At 45.7% G+C, this 18,854-nt stretch overlaps 2 protein-coding genes across 4 annotated transcripts in view; both read right to left on the reverse strand.

Moving 5' to 3' along the window:
- The window catches only part of IL34 (interleukin 34), a 61,495-nt gene extending 46,618 nt beyond the window's left edge, over positions 1–14,877 (reverse strand). For both annotated transcript variants that reach the window (XM_060000966.1, XM_060000965.1), the window contains exon 1: positions 9,754–14,877. The gene's annotated coding sequence lies outside the window, so the exon portion shown is untranslated. The remainder of the gene's footprint in view (positions 1–9,753) is intronic.
- The window catches only part of SF3B3 (splicing factor 3b subunit 3), a 51,325-nt gene continuing 47,345 nt past the window's right edge, over positions 14,875–18,854 (reverse strand). For both annotated transcript variants that reach the window (XM_060000962.1, XM_060000961.1), the window contains exon 26: positions 14,875–18,576. In XM_060000962.1, coding sequence (XP_059856945.1) covers positions 18,436–18,576 — 141 coding nt within the window. In that variant the 3' untranslated portion in view covers positions 14,875–18,435. The remainder of the gene's footprint in view (positions 18,577–18,854) is intronic.

Here is an 18,854-nt window from a genome sequence, read left to right on the forward strand (position 1 = left end):
CCCCCACTAATTATTTTTTAAAAGCTTAAAAATTATAAAATAAAAATTATGTAGTCAATGTTATGGGCTTTGCCAGCAGACAGCCCAGGGTTTAAGTCCCAGATTTTGAACCAGCCTCAGCTTCCTCCTCTGGGGTTAACAGTCACGCCTTATAGGCTTCCAGGTTCCAGAACTCCATTGCTGCAGCCTGACAGTCAAAAATTATGTTGCCTATGTGATTTCCACGGACAGGGAGAAGAGTGGTCTTCTCTTGGCTGGGAGGGGAACCAGGGCAAGTAGGACCAGGGGGCACCCTCTGCAGAGATGTCATCCAAGAAAGGTTTCCCAGCTGCAGGAAGACACTGGAAAGCACCTGGCCCCAGCCCAGCCTCTGCTGGGCCAGCTGGTCTGCTGGCCTCTGTGCAGAGCTGCTTCACTGGGGCCTGGGACAGACCCTCCAAAGAGACAAGCAGGAGGGCTACATAGCCTGAGACCTAGTGCAGTGGAGGTGGGAAGGGGTCTGCAGAGCAAGGCGGGCCAGAAGGATCACCACCCTGCTCTGGTGTACCCCTTCCACTATGGGACCGTGGGAAGCCCCTAATCACCTTCTTCATCCACAAAATAGCACTACCCAGGCCCACTCCCAGGGTGGCAGTGAGGGTACCAGGAGGGAGGCGGACAGCAATCTTAGATGTACGACTTCTCCACTAAGCAGCAAGTGGCACTAATATTACTGCTATCGGATCAGCTACCAATGCAAAGCCTCCAAGGCAGCAATGGGGAGAAAGAAAGATCTGAGCTTCTGAACATGTGACTTAACCTCTCCAGGTCTCAGTTGCCTCATCTGTAATATGGGAAAATTGCAGTTCTTCACCTCCTGGGCTCTGTGTGAATTTGGTGAGCTAGTGCCCGCGTAGAGCTTAGCACCCTACCTGGCATGGAGATGTCTTTAAACGGTAGCTCCCTGCATCTTCATAAGGTGTGAATGGCATCCCCACTAACTGGGTCATTCTGGCTCAATCGCCGTCCCTGCCAGGGCTTCCTCTGTAATTCGAAAGACAGAGGAGGCCACCGTATTGCCACCATTAAGGACAGCATTTATTGACTTGCGGGTGCTAGCCTGGGAACTTGGACAAATTGAATCATGTGGACAAGGTCTTGGCACCCAGAGAGCTGGGCTGGAAAAAACTCAGTTGCAAAAAAGGCAGAATGAACTCAACAGCTATGGGAAAGACTTGGAGCCCTGTAGAGAGTTGTCAAGGAGGGTCCTGTTAAACAGAAGAAGGGGGACATTGAGTGACAAGGAGCCTGGCTCCCAATAAGGCCAGTGTTGTCTGCAGTGTTATCCTTGAACCCTGGAGACCCAAGCAGATGGGGTCTGGCACCGCAGAGAAACCCGTCAGAGTGAGGGGGGCACCGAGGACTCACAGGGGTAGGTGGCAGCTGCTAAATCCCTACCTGTGAGAGTGTCAGGACCCAGGAACTATCAGCCAGGGGCAGGGTGGCAGGGAGTAGGCAGCTTGCGGAGGCAGATTTGGAGACTTCCACCCAACAGAGTGGGCTAGCACCAGACCGCCTGGTTTCAAATTCCATCTCACTGCCTACTGGCTGACCTTGGGCAGGAGATTTAACCCCTGGGCCTCAGTTCCCAGGAGTAAAATGGGGATGACTGTAGCACCCACCATACAGGGTTGTGGTGAGGATCTGAGATCAAGCCGGTTTAGCATTTAACAGTGTGTACCCAGAATAAATGGCAGCAACTATTATTACTGTTGTTTAGGGGAAGGCTGGCAGCAAGCCTTCTCACCTGCCTGCCCCCTCCCTCTTACTTGGGTCCCACCTTTACACAGGCCTGTTACATATAACTTTGCCGACTGGATCACATTAGAGAGGCGCAGAGCCTAGGAAACCCTCTGACTCCACCCCTACTCCATGCAGGAGTCTCCTCTACAGCTTGCCCAGCCTCTCCTCACATGCCTCCTCTAATGGGGAGCTCACCACTCCATGAGGCAGCCTGTTCCACATTCGGCCAGCTCTGGTCACAAGTCCTCTAGGCGGAGCTAAAATCTCCTCCCTGCAAACTGCCCCTTAGTGGAAGTGATTTTTTGCCAGGGACTTTCCGATGTCTGGAATCTACCCATCCCACAAATGCTAGGAACCCTCTGAGCAGGGCCTGTCATTCCTCCAGGAAGTCTCACTGATGAGAGACTTCAACCCCATCCTGAGCATCTCATACAGAATGGCGCAACTGCTCCCCACAGGGATACACAAATCTCCTCCAATGCCTGGGTCCATGAGGCAAAGAAGTCTTGGATGTTCCCAGATCTGACATTAATAATAATTCACATTCACTTGTCTCACTCAACTCTTACAAAACCCTTGTGAGGCATATACTACTTTCTCCCCCAAGTTTTAAAATTGTACTGATATACATATAACATAAAATCTTAACCATTTCTAAGTGTACATGTCAGTGGTATTAAGTACATTTACATTGTTGCAACCATCACCACCATCTATCTCCAGAAATATTTTCATCTTGCGAAATTGAAACTCTAAATCCATTGAACAATAACTACCCCCGGCTCCCAGCAACCACCATTCTACTTTCCATTTCTACAATCTGACTACTCTTAGGTACCATACATAAGTGGGATCATACAGAATTTGTCTTTCTGTGTCTGGCTTATTTTGCCTAGCATAACATCCTCAAGATTCATCCGTCATAGCATGCATCGGAATTTCCTTCCTAAGTCTGAATAATATTCCAGAGTGTGTGTGTGTGTGTGTGTGTGTGTGTGTGTGTGTGTATACATACACATATACATATTGTTTATCCATTCATCTGTCACTGGACACTTTAGTTGCTTCTACCCTTCTGCCTATTGCAAATAATGCTGCTACAAACATGGGTGTACTAATATCTCTTTGAGACCCCACTTTTAATTCTTTTGGGTGTACACCCAGAAGTGGGACTGCTGGGTCATATGGTAGTTCTAGTTTTAATTTTTTTAGGAATTGCCAAACTGTTTTCCACAGTATCATGGAAATGGATTGTACCATTTTACAATCCCACCAACAGTGCACAAGAGTTCCAATTTCTCAATATCCCAGCCAATGCTTGTTATTTTGTTTTCTTTCTACATAACAGCCATCCTAATAGGTATGAGAGGGTACAGGGAGAGCCTATGCTCACTCCTATTTTACAGCTGAGGAAAGTGAGACTGGAGAGGTGCCCTGACTTGCCCAAGGTCTCACAGGCAGCATGTGGCAGAGCTTGGATTCAAGTTCAGGCTGTCTAAGCCTGTCCAGTGCTCTCAACAGCTCCCATCCCTGCAAATCCCTGCAGTCCAACTGATCAGTGACCACTCTGGAGCCTCCAACATCCTCTGAGCTCCATCCAGGGAGCCCTGGCCAGGGAGGAGGTGTTGACCTTGGACATACCCCAACCCTGCCCCAGAGTGCTAAACTAACCCCAGCCCCTGGATCGTTTCAGCAAAGGCCTTACCCTGCATGGCCTGCAGAGATGACAGCCTGGAGGCATCCTCTAGTTGGTCCCCTGCTCTCAGGGCAGGAGAGGGGAAGGGGCCGGGGGCTCGCTCCACAGCTGCCTGACGGGCTGGTAGCTGCTTGGATTATCTTGCACGAAAGCAGGGACAGCCCTGGCAGCGCAGGGCAGCCCGCAGACTCTTGAATCCGGTGAGACCGGGGCTCTGCAGAGGCTGGAGCGCAGGGTAGGGCCTCTCGGGAGACGAGGCAGGGCACACGAGGTGACAGCAACCTATGCAGGGTCGGGCGTGTCCTCTGCACTGCCTCATCACGCCTGAGTGACTGTGGGAAGCTAGCAGTCCTCCCTGCACCTCAGTTTCTTCATCTGTAAACCGGGGGAGACTAAGTCAAACCTACCAGGGAGCTGTGGACATTAAATGAGCACCAGACACACACTGCCTGGCTGAAGAGTGGGCACCGACAGTGCTGGCCACCACTGCCTCCTCCCAGGCCCATGTGATCCTCCACCTACCCCACACTTGTCCCACCTCTATCCCACACTGCTCTGCCCCTCACCATTGGTGGGCTGGCAGAGCCTTGAGATTAAGTGTCCAGTCCCCCAGGTGACTGTGAGGACTAATACATTTGAATGTGTTAGTTCTGGCCTGATTCCTAGAAAGACAAATAAACACCATAACAGTAATTCCTTCAGGTAAACAAAGACATTGTGACAACGATGTTTGTGAATGCATTATTTCTAACAGTGATAACTTGGTAGCACCTGAACTTCTTCCATAGGAACTAGCTGAATTACCATCCGACCATGCAATGGGATAATACGTGGCCACTATAAACAATGATGGAGGGCTTCCCCAGTGGCGCAGTGGTTGAGAATCCGCCTGCCAATGCAGGGGACACGGGTTCGATCCCTGGCCCGGGAAGATCGCACATGCCGCGGAGCAGCTAAGCTCGTGTGCCATAACTACTGAGCCTGTGCTCTAGAGCCCGTGAGCCACAACTACTGAGCCCGCCTGCCGCAACTACTGAAGCCCACGCGCCTAGAGCCCGTGCTCCACAATGAGGGAAGCCACTGCAATAAGCAGCCCACGCACTGCAATGAAGAGTGGCCCCCGCTTGCCGCAACTAGAGAAAGCCCGCATGCAGCAACGAAGACCCAACACAGCCATAAATAAATAAATAAATAAATAAATAAATAAAATTAAAAAGAAAAGAATCTGCCTGCCAATGCAGGAGACATGGGTTCGAGCTCTGGTCCAGGAAGATCCCACATGCCGTGGAGCAACTAAGCCCATGCGCCACAACTACTGAGCCTGCACTCTAGAGCCTGCAAGCCACAACTACTGCGCCCACGTGCCACAACTACTGAAGCCCATGCACCTCGAGCCCATGCTCCACAACAAAGAGAAGCCACTGCAATGGGAAGCCCGCACACCCCAATGAAGAGTAGCCCCCACTTGCCACAACTAGAGAAAGCCCACGTGCAGCAACAAAGACCCAACACAGCCAAAAAAATAAAATAAATTAAAAAATAGTAAAAAAAAAAAAAAAAAAAAAGTATAGTATGATCCCATAGGACATAGAGCTGTGTGCGTGTATACTTACAGACCCCTGCTCCTCCAAGTATGGTTTCCTGATCAATAGCAGTAGAATCACTTAAGAGCTTGTGGAGTCTTGGGCCCACCCCAGGCCTTTGTAATGAGAACTTAACAAAATCCTCAGGTGATTCATGTGCAGGTTACAGTTTGAGGAGTGATGAAGTAAGGCACTGTCTGGAGAGTTGCCCAGTAAAATATTATTAGGGAGTGGTTCCCTTTGGGGAGTGGGATTGAGATTTTCTCTTCTTCTTGTGCTTTTCTGAATTGTTGGTATTTTTTATAATAAGCACATATCATAAAAACAATAAAGCTATTAAATGCTTACACAGGCTTAAGATCCAAAACTATAAAACTCCTAGAAGAAAACAAACGTAAAAAGCTTCATGACATTGGATTTGCAATGACTGCATAGATATGATATCAAAAGCACAGGCAACAAAAGCAAAAATAGACAAATGGCACTACATCAAAACTGAAAACTTTTGTGCATTAAAGGACACAGCAACACAGTGAAAAGGCAACCTATGGAATGGAAGAAAGTATTTGCAAATATGATATGGAGTTAATATCCAGAATATATAATGAACTCCTACAACTCACAACAAAAAATCAAATAAGCTGATTAAAAAATGGCAAAGGACTTGAGTAGATATTTTTTCAAAGACATACAAATGGTCAACAGCTAAATGAAAAGATGCTCACCATCACTAATCTCCAGAAAAACACAAATAAAAACCACAGTGAGATATCACCTCACACCCATTAAGATGACCACTACCAAAAACCCAGATAATAAAAAGTGTTGGCGATATGGAGACACTGGAACACTTGTGCACTTGTGGTAGGATTGTAAAATGCTGCAAGTGCCATGAAAAATAGTATGGAGGTTCCTAAAAGTTAAAAACAGAATTACCATACGATCCAGCAATTCCATTTCCAGGTATATACCTCAAAGAATTGAAAGCAGGGTCTTAAAGAGATATTTGTATACCCATGTTCATAGCAGCACTAGTCACAACAGCTAAAACATGGAACAACCCTAGTGTCCATTGACAGATAAATGGATAAACAAAACGTGGTATATATACAAGGGAATATTATTCAGCCTTAAAAAGGAAATTCTGATGCATGCTACAACACAGATAAGCCTTGAGGACATTATGCTAAGCGAAATAAGCCAGATACAGAAAGACAAATACTCTATGATTCCATTTATGTGAGGTACCTAAGACTAGTCAAATTCATAGAAACAGAAAGTAGAACGGTGGTTGCCAGGGACTGCCTGGAGGGAGAAAGGGGGAGTTTTTGTTTAATGGGCAGAGTTTCAGTTTTACAGTATGAAAAAGTTGTGGAGATCTGTTTCGTAACCATGTAAATGTACTTTAATACCTTTGAACTATACACTAAAAAATGATTAAGATGGTTTAAAAGTGCATATGAAGAGATGTTAATGATTTGAGAAAGTAGGAAGACAAAGAAGCAGGGAAGTTCTAGCTCTTGGGAAAGAGGGAAAGGCAGATGTGGCAGCTGGGAAGGGAAGATTGAGGAGACCTGTGGGTGACAGATAAAGTCAGAAGTGGGAGCTTGGATGTGGTAAGAGTCCTGGGCCAGAATGTGGACATTCTCATGCTACGACAGATAACAGGCACCCAGAAAGCTTGAAGAGCAGGGCCTGACCTTTCTGAATAGCTGCCCACGTGGCAAGTCCACATCTCTTTGGCCTTTCAAATTCTTCACCTTGACCTCAACGTTGCTAACTGTAGCCACATCCCCACTCATCCACCTCTTCGTCACCTGAGATCGACCCAAGGGGAAAGTTCTGGCTGGTTCTCCAGGCGTTGGCTATTGACCCCTTCCTGGCTGAGATGCACAGACAGAACACTCCCAGCAGCCCCTGGGAAGTTTGGGAGGTATGTTCCCAGGATGTCCACAGCCCTGTTCCAGGGCACACCATCCCCCAGCTGTGGAACAGGGCCCTCAGGCAAGCGTGCAGGAGAGTCGGAGCCCAGAAGCCCCCTGGGATTGTCACAGGGCTAGAGGCCACAGTTCTCAGACTTCCATGGAGCCTCTCAGGTTCAAGGGGTCAGTCCACTTCAGACAAGATGCCTCTTCCTCCCAAGGCCAAGGCTGGGTCATGGACAGCCACCATGGACAGTGTTGCAGGGGTGGGGGGATAGGATGAATGCAGTCTCCAGAGACATTTTGCAGACCTCCAAAAGGCAAGAGCTGTAAGAAACCTGACTGCCCTGAACTCTCAGCTGAGGCAGGAGAGGAGACCCTGGGTCTGATCATAGAAGATCTGGGACCAGAACCCCAGAACCCTGGGCCCCAACTTGCAGGCCAGGCTTCCCCAGGCCAAGTCTGTCTTGAGAATCCCACTCTCTGCAATGATTTATCTTGGGTACCATCAAAGCCCCTGAAATGGGGTGGAAGGCTGGGGGCATTCCAGGCCTCGAACATCATCCTCTACCCCCAAAGCTGCCAGAACAGGCATCCCCAAAGCCACTTAAATCCCTATATACTTGAGACGAAGTCCAAATTCTCACCTGACTTTCAGGGTTCTTCAGAATTTGGTCCCCACCACTTCCTCTAATCTCCCTTTGCAGCCCTCCTGAACTTCCCACCCTTTCCCAAATGCCATTGGGCTTTAGCACTTGCTACTCTCGCTTCCTCCCCATCTCTGCCTAACAGATTGTTCTTCCTTCTTAAGGAGGGGGCTGTCCTGAAGTGCCCAGGCAGCTGCAGTCAGTCTCCTCTGTCCCTTGGGATGGGCTGTACACCTGTACCAAGACCAGGGAGCCTGTGTTATATATTGGGTTGGCTAAGTTCGTATGGAAAAACCCGAACAAACTTTTTGGCCAACCCAATATCTCTCCCTAGCTTCCAGCACCATGACCAGCCAGCCCGATAAATGTTTATTGACTGAGGCAATGAACATGAGTTTTCTGCCTGTCTTTTGTGGCTAATTCTGGTACTTTCTCAAAGGCTCTGGAACATGGCCTTGACCTTCCACAGTAATGGGCCTGTAAGTGCCAGCTGCTTTACCTATATTATCTCATGTAATTCTATGGCACAGGTATTAACATTCCCATTTTACTGCTGGGAATTTGTGCAGCCAGGTTAGAACCCAGCCTATGCGTACTCCATTGTGCCTCCATGTGGCCTCCCAGCAAACTACCAGAGTGGGGAACAAAAGGTGTGTCCACAGACTTCCAAGGAATTCTCCACTCTGTCCAGTGATCCCTTAAACCTGCCCTTTGAGGAAGGTGGCTAAGAGATGGGACGGGTGGCATCCAGATCTGATGGCAGGTGGCTGAGTCTGGGGGACCTTTGGAAAGAGGCTGATCTAAACTGCAAGTTCCCTGATGCCCAGTTCTCCAGCCTTAGCACAGACAGGGGTCCAAGTTAAAAAAAAGAAACAAATAACCTCTAACAGGTGGCTGAATTAGAAGAGGGGAAGGGGTCAAAAAAGGCACTTGAGATGACTCTCAACTCTACCCAGCTTCTAAAATCGCCCAGAGAAAGCCCCAGGTTCGAAAGTGTCTTCCAGGGGTGCTTATTAAGCACCAATGTTGTTTTACAAATACTATCTCTGCCTTTCCTGTACCCCTAAGGAGTTTTATAATCTGTATTTTACATGTGAACTAATTGAAGTCATTAGGTGAGAGTTCAAGGTCAGGCAGCTACGCATACAAACCCAGGCTAGCCTGCCTTCAAAGGCCAAGTCTCAACCACTGCGCTAGACTGCCTCCATCCCACTTCCTGAAAAATCCAGAGAATACAAGTTACCCACCCACTCCCTCATGCCATCATGGTCCTGAAAAGTATTATGAGTGAGCTCATAATACCATGTGTAACATGAGCTGAGCTACATAAATGTTCTTGGGTTTACCTCAAGTATTTATTCTGGATGGAGAATAAAATCCAAGGAGAGATTAAAAAAAGAAATCTAAAAGACAAAGTTATTTCCACAGAGTTGTCCGTAAAAGTCAAATTATTAATTGCAAAACACCTGGAAGCAATCTAATTTCACAATTTAGGGACAAAGGCTGCATATCCTGGAATGGGCTTGTTAACGTGGCAGATACCACATGGACTTTAAAAATCACAGTTAGTTGGTTTATGTGCATTTATTAGGATAAATGCAAAGTGTAAAAGCAGAACACTTCATTTTAATTTCAGAATACCAACTGAATGAGGAAGGTTCATGTATGCCATTCTATTTTTTCCTTTCCATTAAAGAATTTTAAATAAATTTTTGATAGGTAATTCATGTACATAATTCATGCACATAGTACATTAAGGTCTAAGGAACTAAAGCAATATCCAGTGGAACAGCCCCCAGTAACCCATGACAGCCATTTAAGAAAGTGGGTTTGTTGAATTACAAAACTCAGAAGGGAACGCAGAGAGAAGCAACTTGCTTTATGGTTATTTGGATTTTTTTTCCTACAAGGCTGATGAAAGCAAAGGTTTAAAAAAGAAACCCAGAGCAGAGAATTCACACCACCTTTCTGACACATATTTAAGAGCTTCTTTCTGGGACTGTGTTTTTCAAGTCTAGCTCAAATCCCTCTTGCTGTGATCTGTGAAGGAAGGAAGCAGCTAAGTTGGGGTGGTCAAGTCAGGCAAAGAAAACCATGTGAGAGAAAATCGACCCCTTTCTTACCTGTTCACATACCAGGATGCAGTTTTCTAGGGCTTGGAACAGGTACCTAGGAGCTGGGGGCAGTGGGTGCCAGGTGGGAAAAGCTGTGGCTTCCCCCAGCCCACAATCCAGGCTTCCCGACTGATGGGAAGGGCGGGGAAAGCAGGCCACCGCAACTGACTCAGAAACTGGAGCCAGCAAGGGCGGGGCAGGGCCACGTGGCCCCAGCCTGCCTTGGAGAATGGAGTAGGAGGGGGCCACAAACCCAGACGATCAGACCGGAACTCTTCTGACCAAGTGCGCCTGGCAAGTTAACGGTGGCAAGTTAATGGTGGGAGTCCGCAGAACCAAGTCTTGGCTCCCAGGCAGGCTAGGTCGTTTTAAGGGGCTACCCCAGCTCCTCTCCAGAACACGTTTACTCTAACAAAAACCCTTCTACAAAACTTAATAAAACTGGGTGATGTGGTAGTGACTGGGGTGCATGTGTACATAGGGGGACAAACATTAGATGGAGAAAATGTCTTTGATAAATATCATCAGTGTTGAGGACCAGTCAATTACCCAGTCTACAGATGGAGACATGAGCCCAGAGAGATGAAGTATCTAACCCAAGATCACACAGCCAGAGGGCTTCCCTCCTTACATGACTTGGCCTGTCCTGGTGTAATATGTCATCTGGCACAGCACTTGTGGGAGTTCCTGATGACATGAAAGAGAGATCCTTTGCTCAACCCGATCTCCAAGGACAAGGGACACTCTCACTTTGCCTGCGTCAGAGAGCTGAGAATGGTTCTGCTAGCACAGTTCTGTGGGAACTTAAGGGGGAGCTCCATCTCTAACAAGCTCCCTGATGTACTTAGACTATATTTGGAATATTTAGGGGTGGGCCAATTCCCCAAGGGACCCCTTTTTTTTTTTTTCAGCTGCACTGCATGGCTTGCAGGATCTTAGTTCCCTGACCAGGGACTGAACCCGGGCCACGACAGTGAAAGCGCCGAGTCCTAACCAGTGGACAGCCAGGCAATTCCCTCAAGGAATCCTTTAGTTCCCCCACCAGCAGACAAATAGAGAGCAAGGGACAGGGGAAGGGGCTGTGCTCAAAGCATCAAACTACCCAAGATAGTTTGCATGTTTCCCTGAAAGTAAGCACAGAATCCTTTACTAAGGAGTCCCTTATTAACATCTAGGATTCCACAGCACCTGGTTTGGGAAATGCTGGCCTAGATGATGTTAGCATATCTTATTCTGAATGTCAATGCCTGGCAAAAGTAGTTGTTCAAGAAGTTTCCCGAGAAATGGTTTCTCAGTTGGACTGACAAAACCAGATTCCTGGTTTGGCCAGCAGGACAATAATGCCCACACTGGAATGTACTATGGCTAATTTCCCACCCCTGTGCCCAAGGCCGTGACTACACCGGCCACACCGTCAGCAAGCCTTGCTGTATTTCTACCAAGCTGATTCATAGTAGTCAAGCAGCCCATGGGAGGGCAAGTGGGGTGGAGGTGATGCGGGTACAGCCACAGCATATCACTGGGGTCTCACAGAAGTCTGAACAAACTCCACTGTGCCCTCTCCGGGACCTCTTGGCTTAGAATGATGCCCCTTTCTTTCAAAGCATCGCATACAGGGCTGCAGTTCGAGATGGAAGTGGCTCCAGTTCTCCCAGCGCTTTTGGATCCAAGTTCTGTGGCCACACCTCCTCAGACACCCTGGAAGCTCAGTGGAAAGCACTTTGCTGTTACTACATCCCCTAGTAACAAGAGGTTGGTCTTATTCTCCCATTTTACAGAAAGGAAGCTGAGACCAAGCTTAGAGACTGGTGAACACAGGTCATGTGACTTCATATCCAGTGTTCTATGGACTTCACTCCTACTTGGCATTTGGCAGATGGGATCTTGTTTCTGATTGCTTTATGTGAAGTCGCCTTTCTCCAGTTGCAGCATCAGCTCCTTAAAGGCAAGAGATTCCTCAGTGTGCCCTGTTAACAGCACTAGACCCCCTAATGACTCACAGTAAATGCTAATACTTTTCACCATCACATGTCACACTAGCTTATACACATTTACTCATGACCCCAAATTATTAACTTGTAAAAACTCTCCTCAAATGGCCTAATCAAAAGCAACTCTCATTCCCTGAGATTTTGCTTGCAGTTAGAAAAGGGTAAATTCTGCCGGGTGGGCCTGTGGGATAAAAATCTGAGGACCAGACTCTAATAGACAGAGGCGGGGAACTGGGGTGGGTTTGCCTCTGGGATTACAGCCAAGCCTGACTGGGTGCTGACAGAGCTGCTGGAGTTAGAGGGTGAGCTGGGGCTGACAGGGGCCTTTAGCTACGTCCAGTTGAGTCTCCCATCCTTGTGTCTCCTATAAACTTGGTGTTTTCTTTTGCTTCATTTTAAACAAGAGGCAATGTTCCCTCATTCTCCTGGAAACCACCTAGTGATTTCCATGTCTGATTATTATTACCAGATTGTGAAATATACAGATGCCCAGACACCCCCAGCAGAGTAATCTGGAGAACAGAAAAGCCACTGCAACAGATTTCCTAGCTTCCTGACCAAAAATCTTTGGCTGTCTACTCTCCACCTCCTCATTTTTCATACTTGGGACCTTCTGACTTTTCCCAGAAATCCCAAGGCTGTGCCTGTTTTATCTGAGAAAACTAGAGACATGGGCCTTAGGATCCTGTGAAATTTGTCACCAGGCTCTCTGGCAGACTCAACGTCACCACCAGACTCAGAGGGACAGAAACAGCATGCCAAGTTACAAAAACTCCTGGGTGTAGAGCAGATATTCAAGGAGGTAACACACAGTAGGTGCTCAGTAAATATTGGTGGAATAAATGAATGTAGCACCATCTTCTAGTGTATTAGGCATATCTCTTGATGTTGACTTTCAAAGCTTCTATAGAAAAGCTCTTGGTGATGCTAATGCAGAGTGGTGAAGGGGATTCTCTTGAGTGCTGTGTAGTCCGTATCTACTGATTTCAGTTCACTCAAACTTCATACAAGGCCCACACAGTGGGTTATCAGATCCCCAAATATAAATCAGCCACTGACCACAGAGGTGTTTCTTCCCTACCCATACTCCCCAGACATCGTCACCCATGTACCCCAGTCATCTGTATCCCTACATTGTTATTTTTTTGGACAAGGTTTGACTTCAGCACCAGAGATCTGGATACAGCCCTTGAATATATTTTAAGGGTGCAATAAACTTAAAATATTCACATACAATATTCCATATTCAAATGAGCAAGTGGATGATTCACACAAACACATGGCATTTCTATTTTGAATAGAAACAGAATTTAGGAATTAAAAAAAAAAAAAAACTGAAAGCCAGGTTGATTCATTTGAACAATTCTCCCAACATTTCTGGCTTCCCACTAATAACCTCAAGAGAGGCTGCAGTCATGGGAGCAGCATGGATTCTGGAGACCAGAGCTCTCCCCATGAGGTAAGTGAACCCCAAGAGTCTTTCCCAGCCCCAGCAGCTGTCTTGCTAGCATTAAAAAAAACAAAAGCCAACATTCCATCCACAGTCCAACTTGAACCCCCCTCCCCCAAAGGAATGCTATTCATAGCAAAAGATCTTCCAAATGAAACAACATCTGTGGAAACTCCACTCGTGAGGTCAGGGAAAAGTTGAGGCAGCTAAAAACTTTTCAGTACTTTTTTAGACCCAAATTGCAGAGATTTAACAGCAGCAGAATGGGAGCAATCCTAATAACCAAGAGCAAATGCCTTGGTGGGGTGGCCTTCCTTCTCAGTTCTACAGCAGCCTCTAATGTGTTTTGCAAAACAGGACAGAGTTCTCCGTTTACCTGGTTGCACAACTAAACCAAAGGAGTTGACGTGGTCCCCTTAACACTTATACAGATGGGATTTGTAATTTAGCTGTATCCAATCACTAAATTTTATTAAACACTTTCTGTAGGTCCTACAGCAACAACTATGAACTAGACAAAACTGGTCTCAACATATTCAAGCCTAATTCCTTGTGCCTGTGCTCCTAAAATTCCACTTGTCAGAGCCCTGTTTTGCAGAGAACAAGCAAACCCACTGATATGCGAGAAAGCTCAATGGTGAAAATTCCTGGATACACCTAAAACACAAAACACAAGCAACAAAATAAAAAATAAACAAGTGGGACTACATTAGACTAAAGTCACACAGCAAAAGAAACAAAGTAAAAAAGACAATCTATGGAATGGAAAAAATTATTTGCAAACCATATATCTGATAAAGGGTTAATATCCAACAATATAAAGAACTCAGACAACTCAAAAGCAAAACACAAAAAATCCAATTAAAAAATGGGGCAAAGGACCTGAATAGGCACTTTTCCAAAGAAGATATATGAATGGCCAACAGGTACATGAAAAGATGCTCAACAAAACTAGTCATTAGGGAAATGCAAATCAAACTACAGCTAAGTCCTCTGTCCTTCAGGTGAGCTAAATCACCTCACCCCTGTTAGAATGGGCATCACCAAGAAAACAAGAGATAAATGCTGGTGAGGATGTGGGGAAAAGGGAACCCTTGTGCAGTGTTGGTGGGATTGTAAACTGGTACAGCCACTACAGAAAAGAATATGGACAACCCTCAGAAACGTAAAAACAGAACTACCTCATGACAGAGCAATTCCACTTCTGAGAATGTAGCCAAAGGAAATGAAAACACTAACTCAAAGAAACGTGTGTACTCCCATGTTCATAGCAGCATTATTTACAATAGCTAAGTTATGGAAACAACCTAAGTGTTCATCAACAGATGAATGGATAAAGAAAATGGGGTGTGTGTGTGTGTGTGTGTGTGTGTGTGTGTGTGTGTGTGTGTGTGTTTGCAGGACGGGATAAATCTTGAGAGCATTATGCTAAGTGAAATAAGCCTGACAGAAGAAGACAAGTTATTGTATAACATCACTTATATACAGAATCTAAAAAAACAAAACCAAAAAAGGAAACTCACAGAAAAAGAGATCAGATTTGTGAGGGAAGGGGTGCGGAGCAGAATGGGGGGACAGGACATCAGAGCAAAGTGGTCAAGATATAAACTTCTAGTCATAAGATAAATGAGTACTAGGAATGCACTGTACATGATGACTAGAGTTAACACTGCTGTATGATATATATGAAAGTTGGTAAGAGAATATCCTAAGAGTTCTCTTCACAAGAAAAGTTTTTCTTTTTTTGCTTTTTCTTTTTATTGTATTTGAGATGATGGATTTAATTAAACTATATATGTCAAACCATTATGACGTATACCTTAAATAGATACAATGATGTATGTCAATTATATCTCAATAAAACTGGAGAAAAGAAAACCTTTCCAGCTGTGAGAATTCAGAGAAATCAAATCCAGAGAAGCCCCCTCAGTTATGGAGCTGAAATGCTGTCTGTATATCCTTCAAAACTTGTATCTCATCCAGCACCCATTTGGCCACAAGAGAGAACATGACAAAGTCAACAGACACATCAAAAGTAAAGCAATGTAAGGGGAAAAGAGAACATCACTGTGATGCGTGAGGGGTGGGAAGGGAAGGAGATCTGCATCCATGGTGACTCCTAAAGGAAAATGGAAGACTTCACTGTGCTGATCCAAGCCCCACATATTAAGGGCTGGGGTTTGGATCAATAAGAACCTACAACATGCTGGGCTGACTGCTGGGTGTTTTAGGTATATGCTCTCATTTTATTGTGACATCAATCCTGTTTATCTCCATGTTATGCACGAGAAGCCAACTGGCCTGACCAAAATCGTGGATCTAATCAGGGGCAGAGACTTGACTGAACTCAGGCCTGTGAGTTCATGTCTAGACTTATTTACAAATTCCATTCCAGATTTAAGGGGGAGACTCCTAGGAATCTGTATTTTTTATTGAGTGGCCTAAGGGATGATTTTCATGATGAGGAAAATTTGGGGAAAAAAATAAAACAAACATACAAACACAATTTGTACTCCCAAGAGATACAGGGTCACTGACTTGTTGATGAATGTTGGAATTCTGAGGAACTAAGATGCTGTTTTAAGTCAGGTTGGGCTACATACTTAGGGACTTCTGTGCAGCGTATATTACACCTCTCCTTTCACTTTCTACAGTTGGGGGAGCCAAGGCTCAGAAGTTTTAATGGCTTGCCCAAATTCAATCAGCTGTTATTTGGCCCAACCAGATCAGACACGTTGCCTGATTCTAGTTCTCTTTCTACTATAAACATATTTGGCTGATTATTTCACATGTATAAGCCTCCTCTCCCCTACTAGAATGTCAAGTTCAGCTGAGCGAGCCTTGAGAATTTCTCACTGTGCTTAGCACGATGCTCAGAATATAAGCTCATGATTTGCTGTCCTCTATCAGATAACATTTTCCAATACACACCCATATTTCTCTGACAATTCCACTGAGTTTGTTATCATTTTCCCCAGGAATGGAAGAGAATCTTGTAATACACTGGAAGCACAAGATGATGATCCAATGTGAAATTCACCCTTGCCTGGCCTACCAGTAGCTCTCTAGTGGAGCAATAATCAGATGACCACACATTCCCAGTTATGGTGTAAGATCTAAAATTAAGGTCCAGTATCTCATGCTATAAAATCAGAAGGGCTTCAAGTGGCCTAATCGCCAAAGCTTCCCTCCCCACTCTGTTCTCATGAATGAGGTTCCCTGGCTAAACAATCCTCTGTACCAAAGGACCAGGCACAGGTCCTGCCCACCTCTGGGGAGGTTTCAGCTCCTTGCCAGTCTGTGGGTTTATTCAAACAAGCCAATCACAACTTCCCACAAGAACAAGAGAAGTTCCACCCTCTTGATATTACAAAGCCTGCCTCCCAAAGCCCCTAGTTGTTTACTGGGTTCCTGAATGCAACCCCCATGTTGTCTAGCATGGATCGCATGCAGTATCCCTGAGTGACGTGGTGTCTTCCTCCCCTGGGTTGGACAATAAACTGCTGTCTACATAATAAAAACAAAAAAACGGTGGCAATTCCTGATTCTATACAGAGATCAAGTTTTCCGTTCTTACATAACCCCCCTACTACTGTAGGAAGAAGTATTTCAGGAGAGAGCCTAGGAACAAGGAGCCACTGCTCAAATATCTATGCTGAGTTTCTCATACTACCGCACATCAACATCATACAATCAATCTGACAGGCTAAATGGAACAAGTGGGCGGGGGGCACAGCAAAAATGAGCCCTGGAATCAAACTATGCAAATGTAATTCAAAAGTACTGTCTACTATGTATACCCATGAACTGAGAAAATGAAGTGTCATTTAGGGATTCAATTCCTGGCAAAGCTCAGGTCTCTACTGACTGATCCAAAACCAAGCTGTGATTAAAGAGATACACAGTTCCAGGGATAGCATCAGGAACCCTCTCTGCACTTGGAATGTGGGCTGTTAGAGGTCAAAGATTATATCTAACCACCTCCATTCCTGACTCTAACCCAGTGCCTGCCAGAGAATCTGTTCAATGGAAGTGCTGAGCACACAAACAAAAAAGGGTTTTACTCTGTGAAGTACTCAGAAAACAAATGACTCAGGCCTCTCCATGTTCAATGAAGCTGACGGATTGCCTGGAACATTAAGGCTTCCCATACAGTTTGACGTGGGAAGGCTGAATTCTCAAATGTGAATTGGAACATTTGACACTGGGTCACTTCCAGCTGCTGCCTCCACATACTCCAAAGGCCCTCCAGAGCCCACCTAAGATGTCTGTTGAAGACAGGCCTCCCCGCCCCCGACCCCATTACCCATGTGCCTTTAAAAAGGGACCACATGTACTGACTTTATTCCCAAGGGCAGGTTCTTCTGTACTTACTGATCCTTCCTAGTAGACAGATGGCAAATGATCATTTCAGGAGCTGTGGAAGTAAAAGGAGCATCTATTAAGAGACTAGGCAGCTGGAATTCATGCCAAATCCTTCACTCTAAGGCTTCAAAGTAGAAGGGAGCTAAAACAGGGAAGAAGAAACCAGCCACCCTTCCTCACTATCCAATGGGAAGAGATATAGATGACTATATAATTATTATCAAGCCCAAGTTTCATCTGCATAGTAGAAAAGACTAGAGAACGCTAAAAACCATCACAGAGCTGGGAGCATGAGGCCACAGGGTGCCAGAAGTCCAAGTTGGTAACTGGAAGGAGGACACTCAGCTCTTCCTGCTCCAACTTGGGCTCCAATCTCCCACCTAGATTCTCAGCAAAGACACATGGACACCAGCCACCTTAAAAGCTAGGTTTGTATTTCTGGTTAGGTTCCAGGGTGGCAGAACTCCGGAGTTGTACTATAGCCAACCTGGTCCCCATCTCAGCTTGTCTCCCGCCTCCCACAAAGATAACATCATACAAAACTATATTTACAGAATAACCAGTTAAAAATTAAGGGTGTATACAAAAGTAGAGAGCAGAGCCAAAAATATCAATGCGAGAAAGCTCTGGGAAAAGGGACACTGTATTCCACACCGGAACCTGGGGGCAATGTATTATGTACCAGGCAAGGAGAAGTGTAGCAAATCTCAGTGCCAATTTTAGGGGAAACCAGTCACTCCAGGGGAAGAGTGGATGGGGAAGAGCTACTAGCTTTAATATTACAAAGTCTTAATTATACAGCCACCCTTCTTCTGTCACATGAATTCAGAACCAGGTGGTGAGGGAAATAAGGTCTCTGAAAAGCCCCATAGGAAAAGGAAGGGCTCAGAAGGCGTAGCGAGTCCGGATGTCCTCAAGCTTCTTGGACACCTCAGGTGGGGTTCGGTCCAGTTCCTCAGAGACATTCTTTTGTTTGTTGGGCTCCATGGAGTTGAACTGCTCACAGAGATCTCCATCAATCACATTCTAAGGCATGAAAAAATGAGAGGAAGAAAAAGGTTAGATGCCCAAAGAAAATGGCACATGCTAAAGCAGCAACTTCAAGGAAAGCATTTTATTCTCCCTCAGAAACCTGAACTACATTTACAGAGCCAGGAATACTATTCTAAGTTGACCCTTAGTAGCCAGAGTTCAGATTAGCAAAACTGGGTGAAAACTTTTCTCTGGCTATGGTCTGCCCTGAGGGAAGAGGTCTCTGAATATCACTAACTACTCCTCTCCCACATTACTGCCTCCATCAATCC

This window comes from Delphinus delphis, chromosome 20 (genome assembly GCF_949987515.2).
Source record: "Delphinus delphis chromosome 20, mDelDel1.2, whole genome shotgun sequence".
In the NCBI taxonomy this organism is placed as follows: Eukaryota; Metazoa; Chordata; class Mammalia; order Artiodactyla; family Delphinidae; genus Delphinus; species Delphinus delphis.